General features: G+C 42.3%; 1 protein-coding gene across 1 annotated transcript; it reads right to left on the bottom strand.

Moving 5' to 3' along the window:
• Window positions 1-14,508, bottom strand: LOC121699959 (carbonic anhydrase 4-like). The gene is made up of 5 exons (XM_042082532.1): window positions 14,326-14,508; window positions 14,087-14,176; window positions 13,613-13,691; window positions 13,316-13,482; window positions 1-783 (listed from the first exon to the last, which is right to left on the bottom strand). The coding sequence occupies exons 1-5, from the start codon at window positions 14,329-14,331 to the stop codon at window positions 598-600; spliced, it is 528 nt and encodes a 175-aa protein (XP_041938466.1). The 5' UTR covers window positions 14,332-14,508; the 3' UTR covers window positions 1-597.
• Window positions 14,509-15,242: the final 734 nt, after the last annotated feature.

The following is a 15,242-nucleotide window of genomic DNA, read 5'->3' on the forward strand; positions in this document are numbered from 1 at the left end:
TGTCTCAATATTTATTGTTGATCATATCATATTGTCTTATTACAATGTCCTTGAAGATAGTACCATAATTTATTGATATCAGTGAAGAATACATTTGTTTACTTCTTTCCTCATTTAAGGGCCGGTCACACCAAGAATGATAACTATGACCCCAACGGTATCTTTGTCATGTTGTTATCGCTATAGTTTACGTATGGACGTTGTCATTCATGTTAGCTAGAGCGATACTTATGTTATCGTTATCCTTCTTGGTGTGAACTGCCCTTTACAATATTAATGTTCTACAAACTGCATATTAATCAATATGATCAGTTTACAATCCTGTTCCCACTTCCATTTACAAAACATTAATAAATAAACATTCAAAATATATACTCTAAAACCTGAAGAAGTGATTTTGGCCTTACACTGTATATTATTCATGCCAGACATATGATACATTTTACTCCACTACTCCACAATTTATTTAAGGTTTATCTATTTAAAAATGTATTTATTTTAAAATCAGCGTTTAGCAGCACTGTTTTGGAATGATTGGTGCTGTGTGATATGGTGCAATGAAATATGATAGAATGATTGTATTTGTATATCTTTTGTCTACTGTATCTGGTTCATCCACAGAGTAGCAAAGAGGGACGACAGGACCAGAAGGAGGGAGAAGAGGCATGAGGGGGGAGAAGAGGAGTGATTCTCAGTCACGGTTGTGTACACGTGTCGGCCATTTAGTGGCTGTACAGGCCGGGATACGTTATTCAACCCAGTCATTTTGGAAAACTTCTTTATCTGAGAGAGAGAGAGAGATGTAAATGATGAGATGCAGATTATATTTGTCTCAGATTTTGAGATTGCTTTTTCATTTCGACATTATGAATGAAGTGAAATTATATTTTGTATTGAGCACCCTCACCCTCTGGACACCAGGAATGGAAATGTTTTGTCTAATTCTGATTAGATCACATTTTTAGAATTCTTTAGGTTAATGACCTCAAATTAAACAGTATAATCTAGTATGGTATGATAGCACAGTGAGACACACCTGCACTGGGCACTGTCTGCCCTGCACTTCCACACACACACACACACACACACACAGTCACCAGCATATACAGTATCTTGAGCTCTATTGAAATTTATGAGGCCAGTTAATCTTGGTCAAGGTCTTGTGCATTCTAAAGGCAGACAGACACTACAGAGGAAATCTAAAAACCCAGTCAAACCACTTGCACTGCAGCAATAATAGACTGGCATCAGGCCACATTCCATCCAGCTGACTCACCATAGTCGGACATTTACAACTTCTTTGTGCTCACAGCAATGACTTTGCTTGTCATTTTCACTCAACCTGGCAAAAAGGCATGCTAGTATTTATATCTATATATAAAAAAAAAAAATAAATAATACAAAAATAAAACAAATTATATATATATATATATATACACACACACACACACACCGCAGGTATAGGTCCTGTGAAACTCCCATAAAGGCTATTACAGTACCCCTTGCTACTGTAACCAATCCGTCTGTTGGAGTGCAGATACTTGTCACATTCCTGCAAGGGGCCTACGGAGAGGTCATGAGACAGTACCTTCCCATCACACTACTGGAGACAGATACACAGACACACAGCACACTTTCAAACACATTGACCTGGCAGCCATTTTGAAAACTTTGAGAACGCCTTTGAGGCTCATTGAGGGGTACAAAAACCAGGAAGTTGGACTTTTTTTCCACTCTCGATGAAGTAATGTGTCTTTAGGAAAACGGTGAAAGGTTTGACCCCTAAAAGATTTCTTTCTGTGGGACCAGGTACATTTAGGTACACAGCGGTGTGTACACCATTGCCACTGGTAGAAATTCATGGGCAGCCGTGGCCTACCGGTTGGCGCTTCGGACTTGCCAGTTCGAACCCCGACCAGTAGGCACGGATGAAGTGCCCTTGAGCAAGGCACCTAACCCCTCACTGCTCCCCGAGCGCCGCTGTTGTTGCAGGCAGCTCACAGCGCCGGGATTAGTGTGTGCTTCACCTCACTGTGTGCTCACTATGTGCTGAGTGTGTTTCACTAATTCACGGATTGGGATAAATGCAGAGACCAAATTTCCCTCACGGGATCAAAAGAGTATATATACTTGTATATACTTACTTATACTAAATTCCCAGAAGGGCTGAGTGTGTACACATCAGGCGCGTTCTGACGTTCGGGGTGAATAAGGCGAATAGACTGGACTTTATGCATTTTCTCTTTTTTTAATGAAAATGACCAGTGCACGATAGTATGTGTGACCCAATTTGGCCTGATTCCCCCATAGGAATCAGGCCAAATTGGGTCACACTCCTATTAACACCCTCGTCTCCGTTGGAGCCTGAAATCACCCGGTAATATTAAGAGTGTCCCAGTCTGCCCCCGTGTGTGTGTGTGTGTGTGTGTACGGGTGGACACACATGTGTGTACATGTGCTGGTGAATACAAGTGTGTGCATGTGCTTTCCTGTTCTGCACAGACACTCAGCCTAATCTCTCTCACTCTGCCATTCTTAAAATTATAGGGTAAACCTAATAAAAAATACAGCTTTGACTGTGACCCCACTCAGCAGGGACAATGTCTCAAGCTAATGCATAGCTGTGCTTCCTTTGTCTGCAAATGTACCCTCAGTAGTAAATCCCCCTTGGAACTCAAAATGTCAGTCATCAAGGTCTTCTAATCCTGACTGATCTTAGAATGTATGTAAAATCACAATGAGTCACTCATTTGATGGAGGCGATACCGTGTTGCCTGCGTGTTGACGCAAACGAGTGCTGGTAAGCATGTGAGATCAGAGGTATGATCAATACCCACATGTAGCTAGAGACAGGGTGGGGAGGGGGGGCAAAAGTACACCCTGTACCCCAGTAAGAAAGACAAAGCAAAAAGAAAGTGGAATAAAGGAAGAAAGATCATGTGTGGAGTGTCCAAATCTGTAAAACTGACAGACCTGCACTACTTGCTCCTTAAAACCATTCCAACCATTCGAAACATCTCTATGTTAGGTCTTTTTTCAGCCACCAGATATATTATTACTGATTCTAAGGAGTTTTCTGGCAAGCAATTACCCTATGTCAATGTCCACATCCTGTTACAAAACACCAACAGGGTCACAGCTAGGTTATGTCTTATCTGTAGGAGTAGGACATGTCACCTGATAGCGTGACACCCCACATGTCAGCAGAGAGTGAGCCAGAGAATGAGGAAGGAGGGAGCGTGTGGCGCGTGGCAGCGTGGTGTGTGGCACGAGGGAAGCCCGTTTGGGCTTTGTGACTGATCTGGCCATGTGAAATGTTTTCAATTCATTCCTTTTTTATTCTGAAAATCTTGACGGAGTCTGATATTACAAGATTGATCATAACTAGGCAGATGATGACATTTTTTTTTTTTTTTAAATTCACTTGAAGACGTTGATCTACATTGATCTGTACTTGATATTTACAAGGGACGGTCTCTGCTTTTCCCAATAGCATAAAAGAAAAATTCCAAGACTGCAACAACAAGGTGAGAAACTCACCAAGAGTGTCGTCTCTCTAATTTGTCATTCAAATTTCTGGTGAAGCAGAAGTGATTCCATTGGGTGGACACCGAAAACTAATTAAGAAGCCTCACTAGTGGTTTTAAAAGCTGTGGATTACAAAATAAGGCTTTCCTGAGCTAATATTAAAAATGGAAGTGCTTTAATGTTTATCTGCTACAAGACTATCAGCCCAAAGCTATCATCCCAAAAATGAAGTTGAAGAGCATGAAAAGCAAGACAAAATGGGGTCTCCTTACCAGGTTCTTACTGACTCTGATGGGCTCTTTGAATACGGTCCATATTACAGCCTCGTTGCAAGTGGGAGTGGTGAGGGAACCCTGGTATCGGTAGTACTTTGTAAGATCCACATCCCCAATGAGGGCCTTAAGAGATATGTCCTGGTGCAGTTCAATGGTGCTGTCTGTGGGGACATGGGAGAACAATCACAGGCTCACTTCATGAGGAACACATTACCCATCCATGCCAACATAGTCATACATAATTATAAACCAAGGAGCATACATTTCAACAGAGGTGGTGCCATTTTGAATAATTTTGGCCTCCAAGCAAGTGAAGCTGTCCACTGCTCCGGGTTTGTGTATGTTCACTCTCACTGTGTGATGTGTTTGTGTGTGTGTGTGTGTGTGTTCATGTAAATGCAGAAAGAATTTCCCCTAGATCAATGATTGTATCTATCTATCTATCCACAGAAACTCAAATACAGAAACACACACAGACATAAGTACACCCCAATGCTAAGGTTACACATCCCTGATATACACACCCAAACACACACTGTAACATCAGGAGAGGTTGTTCCTTCAAACGCATTCCTAACGCAGTGTGGGGAAGCTGAGAAACTAATCATTAAATGGGTTTAAACAGAAATTTGATCTTTATTTGTCCAGAAAATGCCATGCTGAAGCGCTCCGTTCGCGACGCATAAAATCCATTTGAAAAGACTGGTCTATGTTTTTCGAACGTACGCGCCGCTATCACGTCTGGTGTAGCTACATCCATTGATTATAGTGGCAGCTAATTGTTGCAGCAGACGCTACGCAAATGGAGCGCTTCAGTTACGCGCCTGGTGTAGCTCATACCTTAATGATTCAAAGGTATTTAATCCATAAAGTAAACTTCCCTCATCACTGCCTAGGTGTTTTCCAATAGTTTAACCAGTTCATTATTTTCCTCCTGCAAACACCCACACTCTACACTGACTATACAATAGCTCACTTAATCAGACAGGGAAATGCCTGTCTGAGGACTTCAAAAATGGCAGGGCTTAACAAATACAATGGCGATCAGTCATCGGAGCAGATGAGAGCTATGGCTTGTGATGTAATAATCATCGTCTATTCACCAGTTTTCAACACATATCTAAAAATACGAGGTTGTTTCACATGTTGAGCCAGGTGAGCACATCCGGGCTTACACAACTAGTGATCCTACTGTTGCAATTTAAGTCAATACAATACATCTTTGTCAAAACTATCCTCACACTATTAAACACCCACTTACAAATGTCAAGTGAGTATGCAAATCACTGGCTTAATTGAAATACAAATGCTAACTATTGTGAATGATTTACAAGCAAAATGTACTTGTTCAGTTAAAAACCAAGTCAACATTGATTTCATCTTGAGACTCATCGCACGCACAGGGACACTGATCCAGGTTCATTATCAGTGCCAACTTTAGATAGGTCCACAGTACACATATGTGTTATTCATCTGTGATATATAGCCTGCTGTATGTTTGCAAGGAGGAAGGTTCTCTTATGTATTAGCCATAATTTATAATTGTATAAAAATCAAGCAGTGCTTGATTTGTTTCCTCTTTCATCATTGTAAGTACAAGTTTTCTTTCTACCTTCTTCTTGGTTGGTTGGAACAACCTTTCTAAAAGTCTTACTTTGAGAACGATTCTGTCAACATTACACAATTCCATGTCATCCATCAATGAGTTTGCAAGCCTTACAATGACTTTTGTTTGTTGTTGTTGTTACATCACAGACCTCTCCCCATTATTCCTTCCTATTAGACGCCAACAGTAAAGCAACTGTTTGTATGATGAGATGCATTAGAACCAGTCTTTTACTATTGCTTCTACTATTCTACATAGTCATCATCAGTAATACAGTCAGTAATACATTGTCCACTCTGTAGTATGCTCACTCGGTAACCTGCTTGTCTTGAGATACAGAGGCTCTGGATTAGAAGCTTGCCTTGCTCAGGTAGTTTCGATATTTGAATCTCAATTCTCAAAGAAGCTTCCTCTTGCTTGTAGCTATATTTTGACATTTAAATGATATTGCACAAGGTTGTGCACAGACACACAGAGTCACACACACAAACACAGACACACACCTTTGTTCTGGATCAAGGAGACAGAATGATTAAATGACGGAATGCAGGACCTGACAGATTTCTCCATTATCTTAGGTAGACTTGGGAACTAAGTGATACCCAAATAATTGTTCAGAGCACTTTTACTGAATGTAATCAGGTGTAATACCATACTACGCATATCATAACGATCAATAATGATTCCAGTGTACGCTCGGACAGTCAGGTTTACTAGCAGCAATACATAATTACTCTAGATATTTCACATACAGAGACATACTTGATTACATTACTCAACTTATGGCAGTACACTGTAGCTCAAAGTAAAATGGGACCAGCATGAATATGATCTGACCTACAAATAGCAAAGCATCCTGACCTATAGTACCATGGAGGGGACAGACTTGTCCATGGTCAAACCCATCTTTCATATACCGATCTCTCTTAGAGCCTTCCAGTAAAAGGCCTTAAAGGTGATGCTTTTATCTATTCTTGAGGGGGTGAGAGGTCTACACAAGAGTAAACACTTCCTATACCACTAATGTGACTGTCTGTGAGTCTCTTAGAATCAGAACCTTGTCCCCAGGGTTCTGGAATGGTACCTGAATGAAAAAGCCCAGCACTGCGAAACCTGTTGCGTGACTTGGAGCGGCATCTGCTGATAGGTTTTCATTCCTACTCACAATCTGCATCTAATAGGAACAGGCAGAGAAGGCAAGAGAGGTCTGACATTTGGGCTTAATGTTTGACAAACGTAGTGTATGATATTGATTCATGATCATAAAGAAATACATGGTGAAGAGACATTATTGGCAAAAACTAAATTGCACAATGACAGCAATAGGAACACATGGCAAATAGTTTAAAAACTAGTGATCCAAATTCCAGTGTGGTGCTCCCTGACCTCCATTGGGTAGACCTCGGAGTCTAGTGCATGCTCTGACCCCCCAGAACTGCTAGCAGAGCCTTGGTCCGAACTATCACTGCCATCGGACTCTGTGCTGTCTGAGTGGTTGGAGCTAGCCAAGTCGTGGGAGACATTGGAGCGCTGCGAACGCAACTGGCCAGCCAAGTCATGCGCTGAGCTGTTCCCCCAGTGGAAGTGAAACTGTAGGGTGTCGTACACGTTAGGCAGACCCCCTCCTCCTACCCTAACCATGCCTTCCTTTAGCACAGCATTTAGAGAGAGAGAGAGAAAGAATGAGAGAGAGAGAGAGAGAGAAAGAATGGTGTAATGATAACAGAAATAAAAAAGAACATGGTCATATCAAAACAATCATGAGATTGAGGAAAAAAAATACTGAATAGATTTTAATGTAATGAATACACATTCAGATAGTGGTGTGAAAGGCTAGTTTTAGAGCGTTACTATAGAGGCTAAACAGAGATATACACTTTTAACCGCCATATGTTTGAGAATGAAATAGTTCCAGCATGATGGCATACTGTAAGTTTGCATGTGTGTGTGAATTACATTTATATCATGCTAATTATTTATGTGTACATTTAATGCAAATTCATATACTGTACATCCACAATCAAACATACAGTAGTGTGTGTGTGTGTGTTGAAAGAATTGTGAATAAGCATTATAGTCTAGTGTATTTCTTGTGTCTTTGTTCTAGGCAAGTATCCTTTGTTTATCCTTGAATGATTATAATTCATTAGAGTCTCTCTAGGGACCATTTGGCTTATCCTCAGGTGTGATTTTCTATTGTATTCACTAAGAGGGGCAAGGATGGGGGAAGCACATGGATATTGTGATGAATAAATTACTCATGGATGATTATTACAAAGACAACGTCCCAATACAATTAGTGTGGAAGCTGATGACACCATTTATGGCCTGAAATGGAATATTTGACACAGGTGTGAAACAAAAGATATTTGTGATGAATCACTCATGGATGATTATTACAAAGACAACGTCACAATTAAATTAATTAATACAGTGCAATTAAAGATGCTAAGCGGCGCTATAGAGACAGAGTTGAAGCTGATTTCTTGGAGGGTGATCCAGCACGAGTGTGGAAAGGACTCCGAACCATCACTGGCTTTGAAAGAAAGTCCCCTCCTATGATGAATGTGAGTAAAGCCCTCCCTGATGAACTTAATGCTTTTTATGCTCGCTTTGACATGAAAAACACAGACTATATTGGACTATCTGCAGCATGTGAAGCAAATGAGGATGCACCTTTCTGTGTCTCTGAGGTCGATGTGAGCAATGCCTTTAGGAGGGTAAATTGTAGAAAAGCTACTGGACCGGATGGAATTTCAAACAGGGTTTTGAAATCCTGCGCTGCTCAGTTAGCTCCTGTGTTCACTTATATCTTTAACACATCATTGGCTCAAGAGACAGTTCCTACTTGCCTCAAGCAGTCTGTTATTGTTCCAGTACCGAAAAACAAAAGTCCATCATGTCTGAATGACTACCGCCCAGTAGCCCTGACGTCTACAGTGATGAAGTGTTTTGAGAAGCTTGTGAAAAACATTATCTGCTCATCCCTCCCTGCCTCCTTCGACCCCCTCCAATTTGCTTACAGAGCCAACAGGTCTACAGAGGATGCCATCTCAAACCTCATGCACACCACCTTAACTCACCTGGAGGAGGGGAATGGGAATTATGTGAGGATGCTGTTCATTGACTTTAGTTCAGCATTCAACACGATAGTACCTCTCACCTTGGTCACAAAGATGAAGGCCTTAGGACTGAACACCACCCTGTGTCACTGGATATTTGACTTCCTCACCAACCGTTCACAAGTGGTTAGAGTGGGGGGTCTGACATCTGACTCATTAACCATCAGCACTGGTGCTCCCCAAGGCTGTGTTTTGAGTCCACTGCTGTACAACATCTACACACATGACTGCAAAGCCAACAGTAGTCATACCTCCATCATCAAGTTTGCAGATGACACAGTGATCTTGGGCCTGATTAGTAACAACAATGAACAGTTCTACTTGGATCAGGTTGATGAGGTGGCACAGTGGTGTCAATCTAACAGCTTGACACTGAATATCAATAAAACCAAGGAAATGGTAGTGGATTACAGAAGGCAGCAGCAGAACTACAGTTACACCCCACTAATGATCAGCGGGCAACCTGTAGAGAGAGTCACAAGTTTTAAATACCTTGGTGTCCACATTACTGAAGACTTAACATGGACTGTTAACACTCAATATGTTCTGAAGAAGTCCAGACAACGACTCTACTTCCTTCGTCAGCTAAGGAAATTCAAAGTTTCTACATCCATCATGAAGGCCTTTTACACTTCAGCGGTTGAGAGTGTTCTAACTGGTAGCATCATCACCTGGTATGGGAACTACACAGTTAGAGATTGTAGTACTCTGCAGAGAGTAGTGCGCTCAGCTGAACGTACTATAAGAACTCAACTCCCTGCTCTACAAGATATCTATTCCAGAAGAGTACTCCTAAGAGCCCAAAAGATTCTGAAGGACTCTTCTCATCCTAACAATGGATTATTCCTACCGCTGAAATCAAGAAGACGCCTATGTAGTCACAAAGCCAGAACTGAGAGACTCAGGAGAAGTTTTTATCCCCAGGCCATCCAAACTCTGAACTCACACTATACTGACTTTGCACACATTCACTCCTCAGCACTCTCAAACATTTCCCAACTCTGAACTCACACTATACTGACTTTGCACTCATTCACTCCTCAGCACTCATGACCCCCCCCCCCCCCCCCCCCCCACACACACACCCACACACACCTACAAGACTTTTAGCACTTTTACACTTTTACATCCCTCTCCCTATGCTACAGACCTTTTATTTATTTTCTTATTTCATCACACGTCAAAACACACACACACACACACACACACACACACACACACACATATCTGACTTTCTCCAACTTTTGCACACTTTTTATTTATTATTTTTGATTTCTCCTCCATCTACCCATGTCCTTGATTGCCTAGCCTTTCTTCCCCCCCACCCCCCACCCCACCCCACCCCACCCCCATCCCCAACACACACACTTACATCATCACTGTCATCACTTCACATACATACAGCACTCCTCTACATACTTGCTGCACACTGCCCCCCCCCCCCCCCCCCACATACACAGCACATTGTCTTCAGGATCTTCTCCAACACACATCCTCTACATACTTACAGCACACTACACACACACACACACAGTCACTGCTCCACTCCCGCCCACACACACATCTTCACTGTCATCACTCACATACATTACATACAGTACTCTGCTTGCAATAGTAAGTCCCTGACCCCCCCCAACACACACACTTACATCATCACTGTCATCACTTCACATACATACAGCACACTGCTTGCTACAGTAAGCCTCCTCTACATACTTGCTGCACACTGCCCCCCCCCCCCCCCCCCCACATACACAGCACATTGTCTTCAGGATCTTCTCCAACACACATCCTCTACATACTTACAGCACACTGCCCCCACCTACCCACCTACACACTACACACACACACACACACACACACACAGTCACTGCTCCACTCCCCTCCCGCCCACACACACATCTTCACTGTCATCACTCACATACATTACATACAGTACTCTGCTTGCAATAGTAAGTCCCTGCCCCCCCCCCCCCCTACATACACAGCACATTATTTCATCAGGAAGCTTCTCCAACACACATCCCCAACATACTTACAGCACACTGCCCCCCCCCCCCCCCTCAATATACAGCACATTGTCTCATGAGGAAGCTTCTCCAACACACATATTGCACACTGCCCTCTCCCCACATACACAGCACACTATCCCATCTCCCCTGTCATCCCCCCAACACACACACCAAGACCCCTGGCAGTTGGGTTAGCCCCTTGAGCCGTGGATCTGCCCAAGGTTTCTTCCTTGGTAAGGGAGTTTTTCCTTGCCCCTGTTGCTCTTGGGTGCTCCTTGTTGGTGCCCCCCACCCAATCCCAATCCTCCCCCACCTTTTTTATGCAGCCCTTGCCACTTAATCTACTAAACCCCTCTTCTACTGCACTTTTTACCCCCCCCATTAATGCACAAATAGGCTGACACCAGACATAATTTCACTGCATTTCTTACTTCCAGTAACTATATGCATGTGACAATAAACTTCCTTGTATCCTTGTACAATACAATTAGTGTGGAAGCCAAGCTTAAGCACTGGGAAAAAAGCAAGATGACCAGGAAACTAAGAGAAAACTAGAAAATAAACACTGACTAGAATCTATGAAAGTAAGTATGAGTGAGATCTGACCCCCTGCAACTGAGCATGGGTGCCTATTCTATATCATGTACATGTGTATCATGCACACTGTGGTATAAGAGAGGCCAGTCCCACCTCCACATCCAGAGGGTTTGTATGGGTAAGATATCTCCAGCTGATCAGCAGGCTACACAGGAGGAACACTTAACATTTGAAATATATTCCCATTTGTTCAGCACTATGTCCACACAAAGTCGGCTATTTTTTAAAACTGGATTTTTCCTCCTTCATATTGGTGAAATATTTCCATCCACATGGCTACCCTAAAACAGCCATTGATGTCACAATCCAAAAATTCTGTTTTCCCCTGTCCACACACAAACACCCAAACAGAGTTTTCAAAGAGTTTTTTTGATGACAGCAACAGCTATGCTAATTTGCTATTCACAATGTGTAGTCATTCAAGACAAATGAACAGTCTTGTTGATGTTTGGAATAGTGCACAGTTTTTTCTGAGTCAGTTTGTTTCCCATTTGCAGGCCCAGGACTGAGCAGGAAGTTTCATGGTGTTTTAAGCCCCCAACGTTGTCTTCAGCGCTGCCTGGAAGGCGCTAGGGTTAGGCATGGGTTAAGATTAGGGTTAGGGTTAGGATTTTAAGTCGATGGTGGCACCGCTGCCTGGAAGACGACGTTGGGGGCTTGAAACACCATTGAGCGTGCAGGAACACCAGAGGGTGTTTTCTCTCACACACACAGGGGGAGAGGGAGGCAGCTAAGGGTCAGCAAAGGGAATGAAGTCATACCAGATTCAGCTGAAGCGTAAACATTGCGTTCATGGAGTGACTGCTGGGGGCGATACAAGTCAGAATCTCCTGTCTGCTGTGCAAATCTTAGGATCTGAGGGAGTGAGGTGGGGTGGGGTGGGGGTTACAGAGAGAGAGAGAGTGAGAGGAGTTTCTGTTTTAATTTTGTTTAAAGTTAAAGAGCTTTGAGCCATATCTGTATGCGAGTCTGTATCTGTATCATTAACTTCTCTCAATGAAACTACCACAAACTCTTCCGAATGGTTTTATCCCCAAATTAATGTGAATGTGAATGTGATGAATGTCTGTACTTGTCTGCAGTATCTCTTCTCTACAGAGATGTGGAAAATTATAGTTACAAGGAGGAAGCAAAGACAATGACTATGTTTTTTTTTTTTTTTTACAATATAACCAAATACCTTTGTAAGTTGGTGGTTTAAGAATTTAATTTGAATTAAGACAGTAAGAACAAGAACCAGAAAAAAAACAACACAATTTTGCCGTCACAAAATCCTGGCCTCACTCTAGAGTATACACGAGACAAGCAATTGTGTTACATCTACTGAGAAAGTCTGATTCAGGAAATGGCTCAATGGTATTTAGACCTGGTGATGAATTTCCATTTAACTGATGGGTACAAGTGGTTGAGTTTAACTAAAGTAAAGTAAGCCACCTGTCGCTTTATGTGAATTCCTACATGACAGTTGAAATTCCTGTAAAACAAGAAACTCCCTCACATCCAGATTAGAAATCTCGCTACACCACAGGCAGTGGCATGTGATAAAATAATGTGTTGCATAGATAGCACTGCGCTGATGAAACACTAGATTGGAAGAGTTAAGAGTTTACCTTAGCTGAACACCGCAGTGGAGGGGGGGGGGGGGGGGGGCATATTGTCAGTCTTTTCATGCACGGTAGGGGTGGAACTGCAAATTCTTGTTTACTCACTTGGAAAAATAAACATTTATCAACGATAGGACATACTTTGTGCATACAGCCGCTGATATCATATCTCCAGCTGACTTAATGAAATAGATAATTCCTTTGGAATATTCATGCTTACTCATTTGGTAAAAGAAACATTTATCAACGTTGTGATATAATTGGTGCATACAACCGTTGTTATCATTTTGACTGCTTACCAACCGAAACAGGTAGGCCTCACTATGTAAACACTGTCTGCATGGCTTGCCTAAGATATTGGTTTTGGCTACTCACAAATGTGTGTATTGTTAAGAACAAATACAGGGCTTTGATGTTCAAAAGTATAGCAATATAGCAAGAGAGAAAATCATAAATACACTTCACAAATGTGAACCTGTAACTTGGGAGATCAATTATAAAATTGTACCTTATCAAATCTAGCATATGCTTCACATATGCCCCCCACCCCCTACCCCGAAGTGTGACTTACCAGATCTTCACTGATGCGGATTGGCTGTTGAAAAACAGTCCAAACCACAGCCTCATCACATCCAGGCGTGGTCAGTGAGCCTTTGTAACGGTAGTACTTGGTCAGGTCGACGTCCAGCAGTAAGTCATGAATGGAGATGTTCAATGCGGAGCGACTTGTGTTATCACCTAAATGGGAAATAGGAGACCATTCACCAACCAAGATTACATGACTATCGTACTAGGTCATAAGAAATTAATGTTTTTATGTTGATGATTGAACAACAGATTAAAGCAATATCATAAGCCCATGGCTCACTCTTGTTTGGTATTTCTGACACAAAGTCGGAGAAATTCTTCCAGACTTCAGGCATGCCTGTTGCATCCCCTTCCATCACCTGTGGTCAGAGTAAATCTCATAGTTATGGGCCCTGGGATTGTACCCTCAATGGGGCCTGCACAATGCAGAAAAAAATGTTATAGAGTCATCTCCATCTGCTCTCTTTCTATGTACAGAATAAGATGAAATATTTCAAAACAGTTGAGCATTGAGCACAAAATAGGCTAAGAATTTCATTCATTGCCCTTAGTGACAGAGAATTCATCAGTACCATGTTTCACCTATTTCATTTGCTGCTGTTGTCTTGTCAACAATGGCACGCAAGTCATAGTGCAATGGATGCAGTCGGCTTATTGATGCTATGCTGTGTAATTTTCACCTACTTTGTCTACAAGCAATTGAAGCATATTTTAGCAACACTGACCCCACGTGGTACTGGTTACTACAACTTACATCAATAAAGAATCCCAGCACTGATAGGCCCTCCGGATCTGCTTTGGCCTGAGCTGCGTTATAGCCTTTCTTCAGACTGACAATATGCATCTGAGAAGACACAAACACACAAATACATGCATGCGCATGAAAAGTCAAAGAACAGAAAGTCAAATACGCCAATATTTAGCATACCTCTTTTGCCTCAAACACTCGCACACACACACTATAATAATTGAAATGTAAGCCTCCTCTCTGACCTCCATGGGGTATCTGTGGCCATCGATGGAGTGCTCCGACCCAGGAAAGTGCTCGAGGTCCTCCCGTCCCCAGTGGAAGTGAAACTGAATTGTGGAGTACTCGTCAGGGAGACCTCCGCCACTGACCTCCACCACACCGGCCTCCAGCTTACACTTCACATGACATGAGTACAGTTGCAATTGGCAAATTGTTTACAATGAAAAGATTTAGTACCAGTTGCATTCATGAAGGTGGTTGACTTGTTGATGTGTGGTCAGTGAGGCTCCTGGGGCTCCTTGAGTCCTTGTCAGGTGTAAGATTACACTATTCTCTGTCATATAAAAATACAAACAACAACAAGCAAACCAAACAAGCAAACAAACTTCATTGCCATGTCTGAAGCCAACTCCCCTCTGTCTTTCTGCCTGGTATAGTATATCGTCTTGACTGCAAGTGTGGCTGTTTCTACATTGGCCTCACTAAGAGGAGACTGAGGGACCGCTTTGGAGAACATAAGTATGCAATCAAAAACAACATTTTTAACTATCCCATCGCCAAACACATTCAGTCCTCCTCACATTGTAACCCTACAGAACTTAAAGTAATGGTCATTGAGGTCATCCAAAAGGACATCAGGGGTGGGGATAGACTGAGAACATTGGCCCAGAGAGAATCCTTTTGGATTGACACCTTAGAGGCAGTGAACTTTCCTGGACTGAATGAGGAACAGGACTTTTCTGTGTTTTTATGAGAAAAACCTGATATGTACTTAGTTTACTGAAATGTAACATACTCATTGTTTCCTGCTGTTCCACTGAGGTGTATGTGAGGGATCTGCCACTCACAAGGAACTACATAGGTTTTTTTGACTGTTTCTTTGTCCTAAGCATGGCTGTGCTAATGTTATGCTAGTGATGCTTTGTACATTGGTATTGTC

Source organism: Alosa sapidissima, chromosome 24 (genome assembly GCF_018492685.1).
Source record: "Alosa sapidissima isolate fAloSap1 chromosome 24, fAloSap1.pri, whole genome shotgun sequence".
NCBI lineage: Eukaryota > Metazoa > Chordata > Actinopteri > Clupeiformes > Clupeidae > Alosa > Alosa sapidissima.